The sequence below is a fragment of the Chiloscyllium punctatum genome, chromosome 39, assembly GCF_047496795.1.
Source record: "Chiloscyllium punctatum isolate Juve2018m chromosome 39, sChiPun1.3, whole genome shotgun sequence".
NCBI classification, from domain to species: domain Eukaryota; kingdom Metazoa; phylum Chordata; class Chondrichthyes; order Orectolobiformes; family Hemiscylliidae; genus Chiloscyllium; species Chiloscyllium punctatum.
In genome coordinates, this window is record NC_092777.1 from 66,426,591 (window position 1) to 66,448,095 (window position 21,505).

General features: G+C 42.0%; 1 protein-coding gene across 2 annotated transcripts in view; it reads left to right on the plus strand.

Moving 5' to 3' along the window:
• Positions 1 to 21,505, plus strand: part of LOC140464167 (C-Jun-amino-terminal kinase-interacting protein 4-like) — a 277,366-nt gene that overhangs the window by 61,619 nt on the left and 194,242 nt on the right. For both annotated transcript variants that reach the window (XM_072558981.1, XM_072558982.1), the window contains exon 2: positions 9,638 to 9,758. In XM_072558981.1, the coding sequence (XP_072415082.1) occupies positions 9,638 to 9,758 (121 nt within the window). The remainder of the gene's footprint in view (positions 1 to 9,637; positions 9,759 to 21,505) is intronic.

Here is a 21,505-nt window from a genome sequence, read left to right on the forward strand (position 1 = left end):
TAAGATTGTTGGAACTTGGAATGTTTTTCCAGAGGAAGTAGCTGAGGCTAGCAATGTTGCATCTTTTGAAGAAATCACTTACAGGGACTGTGTCAATTCACTTTTTTGAATTAGAAATGGGAACAAATGCTGACCTTGCCAATGGCATCCAATTGAATGAATAATAGTGAAATGCTTAAAGCAGAAGATATGAGTGACCATAAGAAATAGGAACGGAAGTCGGCCTTTTGGCCCTGTGAATCAAGAGTGTGTTGCTGGGAAAGCACAGCAGGTCAGGCAGCATCTGAGGAGCAGGAGAATCGACGTTTTGGGCGTAAGTCCTTCATCAGGAATCGGGAATATTGGCCCCTTGAGCCTGTAGTGCCATCTAACAGGATCGTGGCTGATCCGACATTGCTCATATCTGCTTTCCCACATTTTTCTGTAGGCCTTGATTCCCTACCTATCTATTTTATCCTTCAATAAAATTAAACATAAGGTCACTGTCCCACGTTGCTCTGTGGCAATGAGTTCCAAAGACACTTGAACCTCTGAGAGAAGAAATTCCTTTTCAACTGAGTCTTAAATTGGTGCTGATTCATTCTGAGTCTATGCCCTCTGCTCCTAGACTTTCCCAGGAGTGGAGAGGTTCCCAGCATTTGCCCTGTCAAGCCCCTTAAGAATCGTGTGTGTTTCAATGAGATTACCTCCATTCTGTTAGATTCCACTGGGTAGAGTCCCAAACTGTTTAACCTTTGCTCACAAACCCTCCATACCAGAGATAATCCAAGTGAACTGTCTCCATTGAAATAGTATCTTCCCTTAAATAAGGGGGCTAAAACTGTTCTCGTTACTTCCAGACATGTCTCACCTTTACCTGGATCAGTGAACTTAGTTCATGTTTTGATCAGAGTGGTGCTGGAAAAGCACAGCAGGTCAGGCAGCATCCGAGGAGCAGGAACCTGATGAAGGGCTTTTGCCCGAAACGTTGATTTTCCTGCTCCTCCGATGCTGCCTGACCTGCTGTGCTTTGCCAACACCACTCTGATCTAAACTCTGGTATTCAGTATCTGCAGTCCTCACTTTTGCTTAGTTCATGTGATGAGTGAATGATTTCTGTTCTGGGTATTTTGCAGTTTGGGTTCAGGTAAGATTCAGATAAGGTAAGGGAGATGTGAGCTCCTGAAATGCTGAACTGTTAGGCTGAATTGATGTGCCAGATTTAGGAAGAAAATTACACTTTAATGTTATTAAAGCCCATATCCTTGCTTCAAAAGTAAAACAGACTCATTTGTACTGACTTAATTTTTCTGCAGAAACGTGAATATATTTATTTGCTGAACAGGAACATAGAAACAGAAGTCGGTCATTCAGCTAGTTGAGCCTTCCCTGTCATTCATTAAATTCATGATTGATTGAACACTTCAATGCCTTTTACTCAAAACCATCCTGATAACCCTGTATACCACTGGAAATGAGAAATCGTTCAATTTCTCCTTTAAATATACCTCAAACACTGAGCTTGCACAGCCCTCTGGGCTAGAGAATTTCCAAGGTTCACAACCCTCTGAATGTAATGTATTCTCTTCATTTCGGACCTAAGTAACATGCTCCTTATTTTTAAATTGTGTCCCCAGTTCTAGACTCTCCAACCAGGGGAAACACACAGGCAATTCTTGTATAACATGATGGTTGCGTTCTTGTGCAACACCGCACTATATAAAAATCGTGCAATAGAAATAGCATGTAAAGTGTTGGCAGTGCAATTGTGTTATAGCCAACAAGTTTTAAATGTTTGTGTCTTAGAAATGGTGTCACCCTATAGCGTTACAGCCAATTTGCATTGACAATGCGCGTATCGCAGAATATCTGCATTTAACTTGTCTATTCCTTTAAGCATTTTGTATGTTTTGATGATCCCCACTCATTCTTTGAAACTTGAGAGAATACAGACCTTTTCCTCATGAAGGGCTTTTGCCGAAAACATCAACTCTCCTGCTCCTTGGATGCTGCCTGACCGGCTGTGCTTTTCCAGTACCACACTCTTGACTCCAATCTCCAGCATCTGCAGTCCTCACTTTCGCCGAGAATACAGGCCTGGTTTACTCAGTCTGTCTTCTTGGGCAATCTTGCCATAAGGAAACAAACCTGATAAACCTTTGTTGTTCTTGCTCTCTGGCAATTGAAATAAGGATACCAAAGCTGTACATAGTATTTTAGGAGCTGTCTATCCATTCTCTGATACATTTAGATCATAGAGATGTACACCATGGAAATGGACCATTCGGTCCAACTCGACCAGGTATCCTAACCAGTGATGTATCTCCATGGACACCCGTTTTTATGTTTACTCTTTCCAACCACTTATTGTTTAAGAAATGCTCAGCACATCTATTTCTCACACCTAAGTGGTTAACCTCACATTTTGCTATATTTTATTCTGTCTGTCAAGTGCTTGCCTACTTGCTAAGTCTGTCCAAGTCCTTCTGAACTGAAGCCACTTTACATTTTCCACAAAACAGACATTCCCGTTTAGCTTTGTATCAACTGCAAGTTTGAAAATATTACATCGGGTGCCCAACTCCAAAACATTGAGATATATTGGAAACATCTAGGACCTAAGCACTGAATGCTTGCAGTAACCCCCACTAGTCACAGTCTGTTTAACTTAACTGACCCATTTATTCCAATTCTCTGTTCACCCACCATAAATTCATACCAGTACATTATCACCTACCCATGTGTTTTTCTAATTGGCCTCCTGTGGGAACTTCAGAAACCTTATGATGAAAGCCTAAGTCTACTATGTCTATTGGCGCTCATTCAGCAATTTTTTTCTTAACACTCTCAAAATATTCCGATAAGTTCATTAACCACTTACTTTCACTTGTAAATCAGTGCTGACAATGTGCAATCACATTAGTAGCAACCAACTTTCTGTTTGTCCCATCCTTTATAATAGATTGTCGCTTTTTCCCTACTACTGGTACAAAGCTTATGGGTTTGTCAGTCAGTTTTCTCTCTTGCTTTTCTGTCCTCCCTATAATCACAATAATCATTCCTCAGTCCATAGAATTTTAGAAGAAAATCACTAGTGCTTTGTTTGTTTGTTTGTTTGTTTGTATCACCACCTCCCTCACAACGGGTCTGGTTAGCTGTTTGCTGAAAATTACAGAAGTCAAGTTGTGCCCGAGAGTCTCGAGTTGCTGTTTTCTTAGAGTTTTCACTTCCTGGAAACTTGAATTGCTGAATTTCTGCAGAGCCCCAGTACAAGAGATCGTTCAGGGCATGATCTTGTAGTGAAATGTGAACATTTGATTGCAGACTACATGCTGTATGTACAGCTGGGTCAGACAAATAATGTGTTCTGAAGTTGGAGAGAGTGTTTTGAGTTTCTTGCCACTTTTAATATTGTATGGCAAGGAATGAATCATATTTAAGATCTGTAAGCAATTTTTGTCCAATTTATTGTCTTTAGATTGGTTATGATTGAAAAGACTTGCACATCTTTGGCTGTAGCAGTACGCAACATGCAAGTAAGTCACATAATCTTGTAACTGATTTGCCACATATACGTACTGTGATGAATACAGCATTGTCGCTTCAACAGGACATTGGAAGTAGGTGCTGCTACAATGAAAATGACTATTTCCTTCCTGCCTTTCCTCTCTACAGTGTGTAACTACACTCAACTGGTACTTCACTGAGGGACTTTACTGATTCAGTAATTTCGAGAAACCAATTAATTAAAGTAGTTAATATCACTTGTGTTGCTTCTAAAATACCACTTTTTTGCTGTCTCTTGATAACTCTTCAGCTTGTAGAGATTGAGACATTATTTTGCAAGTGATCTGGCTACTTAATTTATTGGCTGATTTAATTTTCAACTGAATAGTTTGCTATGGGCGAACTGTACTTTGGAAGGTTAAAAGCATTGAGACATGATTGTGTGGTTCACATTGCATTCACATGGATCATTAGTGCTCCCTGTGATCGCTCCTGTGTTATGAGGAAGAACCTTTTTGTTTTCCTGATGATTGACTTTGTTATTAACTTGTTTGTCACAGGGTCAAACCCATATATTACAACTATACTGCAAGTAGGATCAAACAATGTTCTCATTTGCATAAATTACTGTAAATATTTGAGATTTATATAGTTTGTGTTTTTATTTACTTTTGGGAGGGGGCATCCCTGGCTGGCCAGTATTTATTGCCCATCGAATTGCCCTTGAGAAGGTGGTGATGAGCTACCTTGTTGAACCGCTGCAGTCCACATTCTGTATATTGGCCCACAATGCCCTTAGAGAGGGAATTCCCAAAAGTTTGACCCAGCTACAGTGAAGGAATAGTGACATACTTCCAATTCGGGATGGTGAGTGGCTTGGAGGGAACCTTGAAGGTGGTGTTGTTCCTCTGTACCTGTTGTCCTTGTTCTCTAAATGGAAGTGATTCTGGGTTTGGAAAATGCTGTCTAAGGATCTTTGGAGAATATCTGCAGTGCATTGTGTGGGTAGTGCATTCTCACGCTACTGAGCGTTGGTGATGGAGAGAGTTGAGGCTTGTGGGTGGGGTGCCAATCAAGTGGGCTGCTTTCTCCGGGATCAAGGATTATGGGAAGAATGGGGTTGAGAAACTTATCAGCCACGATTGAATGGCAGAGCAGGCTCGATGGGCTGAATGGTCTAATTTCTGCTCCTATGTTTTATGGTTGGTGTAAAGCTTCTTGAGTGATGCTGGAACTTAACCCATCTAAGCATGTGGGATATTCCATCACACTCCAGATTTGTCTTGAAGATGGTGAACAGGCTTGGGGAGTCAGAAAGTGAGTTATTCACTGTAGTGTTCCTAGTCTCTGATCTGCTCTCAAGCCACTGTGTTTATGTCAAGATTCCAGTTGAGATTCTGGTCAAGGATGTTGATACTAGAGGATTCAGTGATGATGATGATATCGTTGAATGTCAAAGGGTAGTGATTAGATTGTCTCTTATTGGAAATAGTCATGGCCTGGCATTTGTGTGGCATGCATGTTACTTGCCATTTATCAGCCCAAGCCTGGATGTTGTCTGAATCTTGTTGCATTTGGACACAGACTGCTCCAGTGTCTGAGGAGTCGCGAATGGTGCTGAACATTATGCAATCATCAGCAAGCATTCCCACTTCTAACCATGTTCATTGAAGCAGCTGAAGAAGGTTGGGCTGAGGACACTACCCCGAGGAACTCCTGCTGAGATGTCCTAAAATTGAGATACTGTCCTCCATCAACCACAGTCATTTTTCCATGTGCCTGGTATGACTGACCAGTGGAGAGTTTGCCCCCGATTTGGGAAGTCATGTTGCGGCAGTAGACTGTACGAGACTTTGGTTAAGCCATTTATAGAGTACTGTGTTAAACTTGAAAGTGTTCAGAAAAGATCTACAAAGAAGTTGCCGGGATGAGAAGGTTTGAGCTACAGGAAGAGGCTGAATAGACTGGGGCTTTATTCCCTGAGAGTCGGAGGCCAAGGGATGACCTTCTAGAGGCTTTTCAAGTCATGAGGGGCATGGATAGGGTGAATAGCCAAGGTCTTTTTCCTAGGGTAGTGAAGTCCAAAACTAGAGGGCATAGGTTAAAAGTGAGAGGGTAAAGATTTAAAAGAGACATGAGGGGCAACTTTTTCAGTGTGTATGGAACGAGCTGCCAGAGGTGGTGGAGGAGGCTGCTACAACATCTAAAAGGCTGCCGAACAGGTACATGAATAGGAAGTGTTGAGGTATACGGGCCAAATGCTAGCAAAATAGGACTACAGAGGAACCTTGATTATCCAAAGGACATGAGCAGGGAGTATTTTGTTCGATTAATGGAATGCTGGATAACATAGTTATCCAAGCATCAGAACCTTGCAATCTTGTTCGGATAATACAAAATTCAGTTAATTGAATGTCGGATAATAGAGGTTCCTCTATACATCAGTTTCGGATATCTGGTTGGCATGAACAAATTGGACTGAAGGGTCTCTTTCCATAGAATCTCTGCAGTGTGGAAACAGGCCTTTCAGCCCAACAAGTCCACAATGACCCTTCAAAGAGTAACCCATACTCCAGGAGACCCATTCCCCAAACCTATTACTCCATATTTATCCCTCACTAATGTACATATCCTACTATCCCTGAACAGTATGGGCAATTTAGCATTGCCAATTCACCTAATCTGCAAATCGTTGGGTTGTGGGAGGGAACCAGAGCGCCCGGAGGGAACCCACACAGACATGGGGGGGGGGAAGTGTGCAAACTCCACACAGACAGTTGCCTGAGGCTGGAATCGAACTCAGGTCCCTGAGCCACCGTGCTGCCCTACAATGCCTCTTTCCCTCCTGTATAACTCTGATTCTTTGACCCACTGATTCCAGTTTTGCTAGGGCTTCTTGATGCCATGCTAGGTCAAATGTGGCCTTGATGTCAAGGGCTGCCACTCTCCCCTCCCCTCTGAAATTCACCTGCTTTGTCCATGTCTGAACCAAGGCTATACTGAGGTCAGGAGCTGAGTGGCCCTGATGGAGCCCAAACTGGGTGTCACCGAGCAGGCTATTGCTGAGCAGGTGCTGCTTAATAGCCCTGTTGATGACCCCTTCCATCACTTAACTGATCGACAGTAGACATTGGGTGGTCATTAGCTGGGTTGGGTTCTCATGCTTTTTTTTGTTGGGTAGGTGCCGGTGTCATAACTGTACTGGAACAGCTTGGCTCAGGGAGCAGCAAGTTCTGGAGCACAAGTCTTTACTCTTGCTGGAATGCTGTCAGGGCTTTTCACTATCCAGTGCCTCCGACCATTTCTTGACATCACGTGGAGTGAACTGAATTGGCTAAAGACTGGTATCTAACGCTGGGGATCAATGGAGGAGGCTGAGATGCTCTTCAACCATGTCCTGAAACAGACTCGCTACCACAGCCACATCTGCTTTCTCATTGACTTCACCAGTTTCCTCATTTCCCCTCTCCCCACCTTACCCCAGATCCTTCCTTCCAGCTCAGCACCGTCCCCATGACCTGTCCGATCTGTCAATCATCCTTCCCACCTATTTGCTCCACCCTCCCCTCTCTCCTGTCATCTTCCTCCCACCTCCATCCACCTATTGTATGCTTGGATACCTTCTCCGTAGCCCACCCCCCCCTCCCATTTATCTCTCCATCCCTGAGGTTCCCTACCTTCATCCCTGATGAAGGGCTTTTGCCTGAAACTTCGATTTTCCTGCTCCTCAGATGCTGATTGACCTGCTGTGCTTTTCCTGCACCACTCTAATCTAGACTCTGATTTCCAGCATCTGTAGTGCTTACTTTCACCTACAGGTCTAACAGTCCAGGGGCTTGGATTAATGATTTGGATACATGTGTTCAAATCCCACCAGGAGCAGCTACAAAATTTATGTTAAGAGAATTCGATAAATCTAGAATGTTATGACACCGGGTTAGTTAGCCAAACCAAACCAGACTTGGATTTGTAACCCTCAAAATTTCTGTTGTTTCTTGGCATTCTGTATGGCTGATTGGCCAACATCGCTTCTCCTTTGACAAATTTAACATTCAGCCAGTTGCTGAGGATAACAACATGTTGATGCAGAAATGCCTGCATCTACCAAACCATTTTCCTACCAATATTGACGTATTTCAGTTTCTCCTTTCGTTTATACCCTGTTACTCCATATTTGTGGGATATTATCTTGACAAAAGAAGACAAATATAATACATACTCAACTATGTATTTGGACTGCCATCTCCTTATTTCCCATGATAAATTTTCTTGTTTGGCTGTAGGGGAGCTACATTTATCTTGACTAACCTTTTTCTCTTCACATATCGGTTGGGGCTTTTAGTATTGGTTGTATGCTCCCTGCAAGCTTACACTCATACTCTACTTCTCCGCTTAATCTTTGTCTTCCTATGAATTTAAACTCTTCCCAATCCTCTGGTCAGTTTCTTTTTTGGTTTGGCCAATTTGCATGTCTCTTCTTTGGGTTTAATATAATCTCTAATTTCCCTTGTTAGTCATGGTGGGACCGTGTTTCCTACTTCTTCTTTCTGCCAGACTGGGATAAACAAATTTTCCATTTCTTTCCTTCGCTCTTCAACTGTTGACCGTTGCCTATCTAGCATAATTCCATTAAATGACAAGGCCCAGTTTATCATAGCTACTTCAGGTCTCACACCATAGTAATTTCCTTTATTTCAGTTCAGGATACCTAGTCTCATAAACAACTGTCACTCTTCATCTTCATGAAAAACTCTATCCTGTTGTGGTCACATTTTCTTAAGAGCCCTTGCACAGTAAAATACGAACAGAATAGGTTACTCAGCCCCTCCAGCTTCTTCTGCCTCAGAGCAGCTATGTTGTCAATTATCCCTTCGTTGTTATTACACAAACCTAGTCAAGGATGATCCATACAACTATGCTGTATACGCTCCAAGAATTCCTTCTTTATGCTGTTGCCACTTACTGATCTTATTGCCGAATCAATACGCTGATTGAAGCCACTCATGTTTACAGTTGTAATTTTAATAATTGCATGTCTAATGTCCTTTTAATGCCTTGCTCAATATTGGCCCCTTGGTATTTCTAAGCTCAACCTGTATGAATTCTACTTCACTACAGCTAATATCCATTTTCACAGTGGCATTACTTTCCCTTTAAATCAGCAATGCTAGCCCACATGCTTTTCCTTTTCTTGTCTGTCCTTTTTAAAAACTGAAAACTCTTATCCAGTTTCCATTCCTGGTCACCCTGCCACCAGTTCACTGTAATCCAAACAACAACAACACCTGTTTAGGTCTATTTGTGTGACTAATTCATCCATTTTATTGCGAGTGTTCCATGCATTAAGGCACAAAGCCTTATGACTTGTCTCTTTAGCATTCTTTGTCCTGTTCACTGTGGCCCAGCTTGATTGAATTCTCTGCGTATCACCTTTCTTATTTCCCATTCTGTTTTCTTTTGTTTAATCCTTGTTTTCCTGTCATTTGTCTCCCTGGATAGGTTCCAGCCCCCTACCATTTTAGTTTAAACCGTTCTCCACTGGGTGTTGCAATTGCATCCCTCAGACATCAGTCTGGTCCTGTCCAACTTGTACTGGCTCCACCTCCTCCACAACCAGTCCCAACGCCCCAGGAATCTGAAACCCTCCCCCTTAACCCATGTCTCTAATCACACATTCATCTGATATATCCTGTTATTTCTACTTTGACAAGCACGTGGCACTGGTAGCAGTCTGAAATTACTACCTTTTGAGGTCCTTATTTTTTCATTTGCTTCCTAAATTTCTATATTCTGTTTGTAGAACCTCATCCCTTTTCTTGCATATATTAATGGTACTGGCGTGTATCAAGACTACTGGCTGTTCACCATCCTACTTCAGAATATTCTTTAGCCACTCAAAGACAACCTTGACCTTAGCAACTGGGATGCAGCATACCATCCTGGAGTTTCATATGTGACTGTCCATCTATCCTATAGCAATGTACATGTAAAATAAATGCTGCCTTCCCAGACATTCTCATCTTGTGAATGAATAATTTTTCTTTAAACATTGCCATCACAGATTTTTCTTGTATTTACTTAATTTATTACAATTATAATATCTGGTTTGCATTTAACAAATATAAAATATCCAATTCTTCTGTTTTTACAGAAATTCATTGAGTTTGAAGATTCTCAAGAGCAGGAGAAGAAGGACCTTCAGATTCGCGTGGAGGTGTTGGAATCGCAGACGCGACAGCTTGAACTCAAGGCAAAAAATTACGCAGACCAGAGTAAGTACGCTGAGAGTCTTGTACTGTAGTGTTTATTTCGGTAGGCTAATAATCCAGACACCTGGACTAATAGTTCAGTGACAGGGACCTAAAAGTATGTTGTATGGTGATTGGTGTTTTCAGGTTGAGGTGATTTCAAAACAAGGTCAGAAATTGTGGGGAATAGAACATTCCGATGGAGCCTTTTGAACCCAACAAATTGTAATTCTAAAATAAAAATGCAAGCTTCTGGAATTAGTGTTCATAAGGTCAAATAGGATAAAATTAGTCAATGGTCTGAGTCCTTATTGAGTATTGTGCTTCTGTTAAAGGAAGATTGAAGTAGTTCGTGGATGTAGGTTTGCTCACTGAGCTGGAAGGTTCATTTTCAGATGCTTTGTCACCATACTAGGTAAATTCTTCAGTGAGCCTCCGGATGAAGCTTCTGAAATGTCTGAAAATGAACCTTCTAGCTCAGCAAGCAAGTCTACATCCAGAACCTCAACCTGAGCTACACATCTTCTCAAACTCGCTAAGTAGTTCTTAACATACAAGTGAGCCTTGTGCTCTCCTACCCTCTATCCATTGGTAAACAAATCTTGTTTCTTCAACTAATTTTCTTCAGTCATCTTTATAACAGTTTTTTTGTCTTATCTTGTGTTCCCCTGACAAGTATGGAGAGAATTGATTCCTTGGCATGGTTTTGTCTCTCAAGCACACTAATTCTCCAATGTTTAGGTCAAATGGCCATTGATGGTAAATATCAGTGTGATCATGGAGCTCAATCTTGTTCTCAACTGATGTCTACATTATTTTGTGTGCTGTAATAGTTATTGGATAGTATTCAGGAAGAAGAAACCTTTGGCTTTCTTCTCCACCTCCCTTGAGCCCAGTACTACATGCTGGTCTCTGTTGAAGGTGCTCAAGTAGTGGCATTTAACCAATATTAATAAAATTTGCAGTGTTGAGGAATATTAGAAAATCGTCTAATTGTGAAGGATTGTCTAGTTATTCTTCAGAACGTATGTGCTTATGGGCTTGCTCGCAAAGCTTTGAAGAGGCACGGCTGTCTTATACCTATGACGGATCATGTCTGTGTGTGTGTCTCTGAGTTAAACTGACACATATGATCACTGTACACAAGAGGCCTCAACTCTGCTGTGTATCATTAATATTCAATGGTTTTCACTGGTTAAATTCCAACTTTATATACAAATTTGAGGGTCCTTAAGCCTGAGCTCTTCCATCCAGTTGTTAAGATCTCTCATAATATTGATCTTGGAGTCTTTAAATATTGCATTGACTTCCATGTATACAAACAAGCCAGCTATTTAAAATAAATAGAGAAAGAGATGTACAGCATGGAAACGGACCCTTCGGTCTAACCCATCCATGTTGACCAGATACCCCAACCCAATCTAGCCCCACCTGCCAGCACTTGGCCCATATCCCTCCAAACCCTTCCTATCCATATACCCATCCAGATGCCTTTTAAATGTTGCAATTGTACCAGCCGCCTCCACATCCTCTGGCAGCTCATTCCATACATGTACCACCCTCTGTGTGAAAAAGTTGCCCCTTAGGTCTCTTTTATATCTTTCCCTTTTCACCCTAAACCTATGCCGTCTAGTCTGGACTCCCTGACCCCAGGGAATAGACTTTGTATATTTATCCTATCCATGCCCCTCATAATTTTGTAAACCTCCATAAGGTCACCCCTCAACATCTGCACTCCAGGGAAAACGGCCCTAGCCTGTTCAGCCTCCCCCAATTGCTCAAATCCTCCAACCCTGGCAATCTCCTGCAATTTTACAAAATTGCAGTTAGCCCAATATCTGTAGCAGGGAAATCATTGGACTCTATAATCAAGGCTAGGATAACTGATCACCTCAAAATTTCAGTTAATCAGGGAGAGTCAACATTTGATTCATGAAGAGTAGGTCATGCCTGACAAGCCTCGAGAAATTTTGAAAAGGTGACAAGGGTGATGGACAGAGACAAGTTGAAGGCTTACAGTTTATGTGGACTTCTAAAAGGCTTTCAATAAGTCCCACCACAAGAGACTGTTAGCTGCGGTAGAAGCCCATTGAAAGGAAGGCAAATTATTGACATGAATTGGAAATCAGTTGAGTGGAGGAAACAGAATTGGAATAATAGCGAAGTAGTCAAATTGTTATGACATGACTCGTGTTGGGGTTTCAATTATTCACAATATTCATTAATGACTTGGATAATGGCATTAAATGTCAAATGTCCAAATTTGCTTATGACACAAAATTAGACAGAATTATAGACCATGTTGATGACAGCATAAAATTGCAACAGGTAATTGTTAGATTAGGTGAATTGGCAAAGAAGGTTGGGGGTGATCTTATTGAAGTCCTCAAGATATTAACAAGACAAGGTGTATAAAGATAACTAATTTCCACTGGTTGGAGGTTCTGGAACCAGGGGTCATAGTCTGAGAATTAGGGTCAGACCATTCAGGAGAGATGTTAGGAAGCACTTCTTCACAGGACGTTTGGAAAACTCTTCCTCAAATGGCAGTCAATGTTAATTCATTTGTTAAATTTGAGATAGACAAGGGGAGATAATGGAGAAAGTGAGGACTGCAAATGCTGGAGATCAGAGTGGAGAGTAGGGCACAGGAAAAGTACAACAGGTCAGGCAGCATCTGAAGAGCAGGAGAATAGAGGTTTCAGCAAGAGCCCTTCAGGAACCAAGGGGCGATGGCCTAGTGGTATTATTGCTAGTCTATTAAACCAGGAAATCCAATAATGTTTTGGGGACTTAGGTTTGAATCGCCCCACAGCAAATGGTGAAATTTGAATTCAATAAAATCTGTAATTAAGAATCTAATGATGGTTGTGAGTCTTTAGTCAATTGTCAGAAAAAATCATCCGGTTTTCGAAGGAAAACTGTCATCCTCACCTGGTCTGCATGTGACTCCAGACCCACAGCAATGCAGCTAACTCTGAATTGCCCCCTCAAGTGACCTGGCAAACCATTCAGTTGTATCACAAGGGCAACTAAGGATGGGCAATAAATGCTGGCCAGCCAGTGATGCCATCATCCCAGAAATGAATTTTTAAGAAAATGTTTTTATTAAGCAAGTGTTTCAAGGGACATGAATGCAAGGCAAACAAATAGAGTTAGGGCACAGAGCTTCCCAAAATCTTATTGAATGGCCTACTCCAGTTCCTATAACTTCTAGCATAGCATTGATGTTATTTGACTAAATATAAAGTTAGACATCTACAGCACAGGTCAAGGTCCTTTGGACCATCGACTCTGCACGAACTGATGAAGGGCTTTTGCCCAAAACGTCGATTTTCCTGCTCCCCAGATGCTGCCAGACCTGCTGTGCTTTTCCAATACCTTTCTAATCTAAACTCAGGTTTCCAGCACCTGCAGTCCTTACTTTTGCCTTGTCGTTGCAAGTGTACATATAAATACTTATTAAATATCATAAGGGTTCCTGCCTTTACCACCCTTTCAGGCAGTGAGTTCCAGATTTTGACACTGGATGATAAAATATTTCCTCACGTCCCCTCTAAACATTTGATTTTACAACGTTGAAAATATATGGGTGACCATTTGAAATGTCATAATATTGATGGGCCAATGGACTGAGAAGTGGTAGTTGGAGTTTAATTCTGATAAATGCGAGGTGCTGCATTTTGCGAAAACAAATCAGAGCAGGACTCATACACTTAATGGTAAGGTCCTCAGAAGTGTTGCTGAACAAAGGGACCTTGGAGTGCAGGTTCATATCTCCTTGAAAGTGGAGTCGCAGGTAGATAGGATAGTGAAGAAGGCATTTGGTATGCTTTTCCTTTATTGGTCAGAGTATTGAGTACAGGAGTTGGGAAGTCATGTTGTGGCTGTACAGGACATTGGTTAGGCCACTGTTGGAATACTGCATGCAATTCTGGTCTCCTTCCTAACGGAAAGGTGTTGCAAAACTTGTAAATCATTTCTGAACTCTTTCAAGGATATTGCCAGGGTTGCAGGATTTGAGCTATAAGGAGAGGCTGAACAAGCTGGGGCTGTTTTCACTGGAGCGTCGGAGACTGAGGGGTGACCTTATAGAGGTTTGCAAAATTATGAGGGACATGGATAGGATAAATAGGCAAAGTCTTTTCCTTGGGGTGGGGGAGTCCAGAAGTAGAGGGCATAAGTTTAGGGTGAGAGGGGAAAGTTATAAAAGAGACGTAAGGGGCAACTTTTTCACACAGGGTGGTATATGTATGGAATGAGCTGCCAGAGGAAGTGGTGGAGGCTGGTACAATTGCAACATTTCAGAGGCATCTGGATGGGTATATGAAATAGGAAGGATATGAGCCAAGTGCTGGCAGTTGGGACTAGATTGGTTTGGGATATCTGGTCGGCATGGACGAGTTGGACTGAAGGGTCTGTTTCCATGCTGTACATCTCTGACTCAAGGTTATGGGCCTTGTGCTGGAAAATGGGACTTGTGTTGATTTAATGTAATTTTGGTGGTACAAACCTAATAGACTGGAAGGCTCTTCTGCACTTAGAATCATCGTATCAAAACCTCCTGTGCCTCACCTTAATCTATGTCCTCTGGTCATTGATCCCTCCACTAAGCAGGAAGTTCCTTCCTGTTTATTTGAGTTATGCCCCTTTGTAATTGGCTCAGTCATATTACCTATCCATGTCCCCTCTGCTCTTAAGAAATCAACCCCAGTCTATCCAATTCTTCCTCATAACAAACTCTTCAGCCCAGGCATTCTGGTAAATCTTTGCTCTCTCTCCAATGCAATCACATGCCTCCTGTAATGTGGATTCTAGAACTGCAAGCAATACTGTAGTTGCGGCCTAACCAACTTTTCAGATAGTTCCAGCATAAAGTCCCTGTTGTTTTATAAGTTATAGTTTAAAGAGAAAAGCGTGGATATTACATGTATGGATTCATTTGTTGTTCAGATATAAATGTACTTTTGTAATGCACATATAAATCACAAAATAAAAAGTAAATCCCATTTAACTGATTTGTTTCTTCCTCAAAGTACTAAAAACATGTTAATCGATGAGAACCTGTCAATTTGTTGTACTTATGTAAAATTTTGCATACAAAAATAGGGGAAGTGATTAACTACTGTCGGAAGGTACAGCCAAGCACAGATTAGGTGATTTTATCAGGAGAAATGTGAGGTTCTCGATTTTTAAGATGAAGGCAAGGAATATGTATTAAATGGTAAAACTTCAGAGTAATGAAGAAATGGTTAATAACAAGAATTTTCCAGTATCAGCTTTGTCTTAAGTGACAGCATTCTTGTTTCTGGGTTAAACTCTGACTCCTGAGACCTGAGCACATGATGTGCGTTGACACCACAGTGTAGTGTTGAGAGAAATTCCATCCTCAGAGGACACATTAAACCAAGATATCATCTGGCTGTGATGAATATCACTAAAACCTTATTTTGTTTGATTATTCATTTGGTTTTGTGGGAGCATGCTGTGGACAAATTGGCTGTTTCATTTGCAACATGGCAACTGTGACAGCATTTAAGACAATAGATAAAGATGGAGAAAAAAAACAACAAATGTACTACTTTTATTGATAACTTGAGGCATAAATTTCATGGTCACAAAGAGAATGTGGCAAGAATTGGTTGGTGGAATGCCCTTTCAGAAATTGTGTTGCGATGAGTTTATAATTTTTAAAAATAAATTGAATAAATATTGGGGGGACAAAGAAGGAAATGGGATGAAATGGGCTTCTTTCAGAGAACAGGTGCACTGTGTTGTAGAAGAGAATGATTATATATTTGCATGTACATGCGATGTTACCCAGCTGAAGCTATTTTCTTGAAGCCAGGAAAGGGGATAATTTAAGCAGCTGTATTCTGACACTGCAACTCTAAGTGCGAATTGTAACCATAACAACACATTAAATAGATGCAGTAAAGCTTCTAATCTTTCATAGCAGAAGGATCACAAAGAGAACTGAATCCTAAACTTGAAGGGTCAGTCCTGGCTTAGCTGTGACTAAGACGAGAGCTTCTGGGTTTAAGTCTGCTCCAGGCTTGTGCACAAAAATCAAGGCTGACGCTCCAATGCAATACTATGGGAGTGTTGCACTGTCAAATGTGCTGCCTTTTCATGAGTTGGCTACGTGTAAAGATTTACTGGCATTGTTATAGTTCTGACTTGTGCCCACTCATGATGGAATATTCCTGCTTTGATTGGCAGCTCCAATACTAAGAAACCTGACACTATCCAGGACAAAGCAGGCTGCTCGATTGACAATGCATCCACTAACACTCAGCCACTCCTCCACCAACACTGAGTAGCAGCAATGTGTGCTAACTACAAAATACACTGCAGATATTCATCTAAGATCCTTTGGACGTACTCTCCAAACTCTCAACTAATTCTATCTGTAAGGACATGGAAACCCCACCACCTGCAAATTTCCCCCCAAACCCCACTCCATCATTGTCACTGGATAGATATCCTGGAATTTTTACCTACAGTGAATGGACTGCAGTCGTTAAAGTCAGCAGCTCAGCATCACCAAGGGCAACTAGGGGAGGGTAATAAATGCTGGCTTAGCCAGCGACTCCTACATCCCACAAATAATTTTTTTTAAAAAATGTTTTGTGAAGAATAGTGCCCGTGTCTTAGCCAAATTTTGTCATTCAATCAGTATCACATGAGAGCAAATTGTCTCGTTCATTTTCACATCACTGGGTGGAAGCTTTTGTGCAGGTTGGCTACTGCATTTCCTATGTGAGAAGAGTGATGACACTTGTTGAATTACTTATTGACTGGAGACTACTCTGTGGCATGTGGTCATGGAAAAAGCAATAGCAGTTCTACTGTTTGTGTTTTTCTTTGTAGAGAACATTCTGAGTCTGTTAGGCCCAGTGCCTTTTGCTGGCTTTTTAAAGAGCTAGCCAGTTAGACCCATGCCTCTGCTCTTTATTTTCTAGCTATATATGAATTATTTTCTGTAAAATAATATTGAATGTGTTTCCAATAACTTTCAAGCAGTGCATTTCAGCTGTTAAAGAAAGATATTCTCTGCTGTCATTTTTTTGCTAATTACCTTGAACCTGTTTACCTCTGCACATGTTTTTGTTTATTCTGTCAAAACTTGTAATTTTAAATACCTCTTAAATCTCCAGTAGCTACACGAGTGGATATATGGAGTTAATTTCACAGATCAACAATGATCTAAAAATGAATGACAAAGGAGTCAAGAATGGCTATTTGGCATCCTCCTGTTCCTCCTGCTGTGAGGAGGACAATCTTGGCTTCTTGAGTCTCTCCACATAACCGAAAGCCCTCATCATTGCTTTCATTCCAGTAACTCTGTACTCCCTCTCCAAGGGCTTGACATCCTTTCTAAAGTGTGACACCCATAATTGGATGTCGTGCCAACTGATGCCTCACCAGTAATTTATAGAGGCTTAGTACAACTCACATGCTTGTATATCTATGCTTCTATATTTATAAAGGCAAGAGCTTGTGGGCAGCACGGTGGCACAGTGGTTAGCACTGCTGCCTCACAGCGCCAGAGACCCGGGTTCAATTCCCGCCTCAGGCGACTCTCTGTGTAGAGTTTGCACATTCTCCCCGTGCCTGCGTGGGTTTCCTCCGGGTGCTCCGGTTTCCTCCCACAGTCACAAAGATGTGCAGGTCAGGTGAATTAGCCATGCTAAATTGCCTGTAGTGTTAGGTAAGGGGTAAATATAGGGGTACGGGTGGGTTGCGCTTCAGCGGGTCCGAAGGGCCTGTTTCCACACTGTAAGTAATCTAATCTTAAACTTGAAAGCTTTGTGAAGAATTAACACAATGTAACATTTCCTCAGATTTTTACATCATATTTGCAAGCAGCCCACCTCATGCCATGGAAATCATGTTGCACTTTTTGTTTGGTTTCCACTCTTTCTCATAGCACTCTGCCATACTTGCTAAACACATCACTTAAGAGGTCAGCTTCACTTTTAAACCGAACTGATGTGAAACAAGACCGAAGTTTTTTGATTCTCCTCTCAAGCTTTATTATTAGGCTGTACATTAAGCATTTTCTCCCATGTTTTTGCCATTATGTGACAGACGTCAATCACCAAACTCCTATGTTCTGCAGGATTGTTCCCAAACCTCTTCGAAACACCTCAGCTTTCCAGCTAGATGAGTGAATAGCAATCTGCCGCTGAATTGACTTTTCTAATTTCGGATCATAGAAGTTAACTGCAGCATCTTAAAAATTATGCCAGTTGAAATAATAAGGAGCATTACCATGGGAATTTCCTCAACTGAGCTCAGTGGCTGGATGTCTGGTTTGTGATGTTAGTGGTGCCAACAGCATGGGTTTGATTTGTGCACTCACTTCAGGTCATTGTGAAGTTCCCACCTTCTCAAACTGTCCCTTGCCTGAGGCATAGTGATCCTCTGGTTAAACTCAAGCAGTCATCTCTCCGAAGGGAAAACAGCCCAAAGCTGTCTGGGACTTCAGCAACTTCACCTTTTTATGTGATTTAGGATGTTGGAAATTGCCAGAAAAACTCCGCAGGACTGACTGCACCTGTGAAATCAGAGTTACCATTTTGCGTTTCGTGACCCTTCTTCAGAACTGTTCCAAACAGACACTTCTGAAAAAGGGTCACTGGACCCAAAACGTTAACTGTTTTCTGTCCACAGATGTTGTGAGACCTGAGTTTTTCTGGTAATTTCAATTTCTGTTTAAAATGTAATTGTTAGTTTCTTTAAATGACTCCATGTTCTGTATGGGAGTACAATCTAAAATTAGAATTAGACTTTAGTAGTGCTTGGGGAAAGTTTAGTAAGATTTGAGGAAAATTTGTTTTGCAAAGAATTATAATGAAAGAAAGTGGGAATATGTTAAAACCTTCCAGTGTGTACTGAGTTACGTGTTTCTTCCCAGAGATGTGTTGTTCTTGTGTCTTGAAGACATCTCAGTGTACTGTAATTACATTTTCTCAAGAATTAAAAATAAAAGCAGAAAATATTGGTAATACTGAGCAGATCTGGCAGTTCCTGTGAGGAAAAAACAAGTCATCGACCTGAAAAGTTAACTATTTTCCTTTTTCTCCCCTCTTTTTGCCAGATCAGAATATTTCCAGCATTTTCTGTTTTTATTTCAGATTTTCAGTGTTTGTAGTATTTTGCTGTCAAGCATTAAATTATTTAGTCAGTGTTTCTGATACTTACATTTGTTCCAATTCTTCTCAGGATTAACAATACTCATAACCCAAGCTTGGTCTCAGTCAGCAACAACCCCAAGGTAAATCTCCAGCATTTGTCTTGAGCAGAGCTAGAAAAATTTAATTTTTAAAAATGTTTCTCTAGTTTCTTAGCAGATCCAGCAACCCAACTTTGGGGTTACATTTTTAAAATAATGATTGCATTATTGTCCAATGTCTCTTCTTTCCCACAACCCAACTTTTAATTCAGTTTTTAATTAGCTCTGGAAGATAAAAATTCAAATTTTATCTGATAGCTATTTAAGTCAAAGGATCCAAGGCTATTTAAAAAAAAACTCATCGATTCAAAAACTACTGCTGATTTACATGCTTGTTATTATGGTCACACCAGGATCAGGTCACTTGATGTTTAATAGTGCATGTCAGTTCCAGTTTGGATCGGACCAGGTTGCTGAAGTATATTAAGAAGGAGACTGTAAGCTAGAGCAGTTTAAACATAAGAAATTATGAATTAATGAGCACTCTGTTTTAAATGAACAGTTGTTGCATGTCGGTTTGCAACACTTTTCAGCTGCAGTCAGAGGAGAGTATATTGCAATGCAAATAATCTGCCCTCAAGGGCTTTCCTATTACCAGCTGGCCCAGACAAATACCCACTGATCAATTGAAAATTGGAGTCACTTTGGCCCTTGAGTCATGTAAAAGTACACAGCAGGTGTTTGAAGTCACTTCATGTACTTAAATGATTTATACTTTTTAAAAACAACAAAGATTGCTGTCATCAGCAATCACTTGCTAACAAATGTGATCGTCCAGCCAGGAATTTTGTGTTAGTTGTCATTGGTTCTGTGGTGTCTTGCGTGGCTGATGAACCTGATCCAAGAGCTGCATCTCCAACCATACATTTATTGGGGGGGTGGAATTGGTCCGTGACCTTGATCATTGGCATTCCTTTCTCTAGTTCCTTTTTAGTACTGCCTCTTGCCACCATTTTTCTCAAAGACTTGTAACCCTTCAAATAAGAGTTTCCTCCACGGTTTCTTCTGAACAAGGATCTCCCATGCATTGATGTCTATGCTGCATTTCTTGTGGGAAAGCTTCAGGGAGTCTTTAAAATGCTTCCTTTGTCGTCCTCACGTTCGAGTGGCTTCCTTGAGCTGTCCGAAGCTTGGCAGTCTAAGCCCAATTCTGGATTAGTGGTGGTGGAAGAGCACAGCAGTTCAGGCAGCATCCAAGTAGCTTCGAAATCGATGTTTTGGGCAAAAGCGCTTCATCAGGAATAAAGGCAGTGAGCCTGAAGCATGGAGAGATAAGCTAGAGGAGGGTGGGGGTGCAGAGTGTACAAAGGGTGAGTGGGGGAGGGGATGAAGGTGATAGGTCAGAGAGGAGAGGGTGGAGTGGATAGGTGGAAAAGGAGATAGGCAGGTAGGACAAGTCCAGACAAGTCAAGGAGACAGTTATGAGCTGGAAGTTTAGAACTAGGGTGAAGTGGGGAAAGGGGAAATGAGGAAACTGTTGAAGTCCAGATTGATGTCCTGGGGTTGAAGTGTTCCGAGGCGGAAGATGAGGCGTTCTTCCTCCAGGCACCTGGTGGTGAGGGAGTAGCGGTGAAGGAGGCCCAGGACCTCCATGTCCTCGGCAGAGTGGGAGGGGGAGTTGAAATGTTGGGCCACGGGATGGTGTGGTTGATTGGTGCGGTTGATTGGCGCTCTGCAAGGAGGCGCCCAGTCTCCCCAATGTAGAGGAGACCGCATCGGGAGCAACGGATACAATAAATGATATTAGTGGATGCGCAAGTAAAACTTTGGATGTGGAAGGCTCCTTTAGGGCCTTGGATAGAGGTGAGGGAGGAGGTGTGGGCGCAGGTTTTACAGTTCCTGCAGTGGCAGGGGAAAGTGCCAGGATGGGAGGGTGGGTTGTAAGAGGGCGTGGACCTAACCAGGTAGTCACGGAGGGAACGGTCTTTGCGGAAGGTGGAAAGGGGTGGGGAGGGAAATATATCCCTGGTGGTGGGGTCTGTTTGGAGGTGGCGGAAATGTCGACGGATGATTTGGTTTATGCGAAGGTTGGTAGGGTGGAAGGTGAGCACCAGGGGCGTTCTGTCCTTGTTACGGTTGGAGGGGTGGGGTCTGAAGATGGAGGTGCGGGATGTAGACAAGATGCGTTGGAGGGCATCTTTAACCACGTGGGAAGGGAAATTGCGGTCTCTAAAGAAGGAGGCCATCTGGTGTGTTCTGTGGTGGAACTAGTCCTCCTGGGAGTGGATCCGGCGGAGGAATTGGGAATACGGGAGGCATTTTTGCAAGAGGTAGGGTGGGAAGAGGTATAATCCAGGTAGCTGTGGGAGTCGGTGGGTTTGTAAAAAATGTCAGTGTCAAGTCGGTCGTCATTAATGGAGATGGAGAGGTCCAGGAAGGGGAGGGAGGCATCAGATGGTCCAAGTAAATTTAAGGTCAGGGTAGAATGTGTTGGTGAAGTTGATGAATTGCTCAACCTCCTCGCGGGAGCACAAGGTCTCACTAATGCAGTCATCAATGTAGCGGAGGAAGAGGTGGGGAGTGGTGCCGG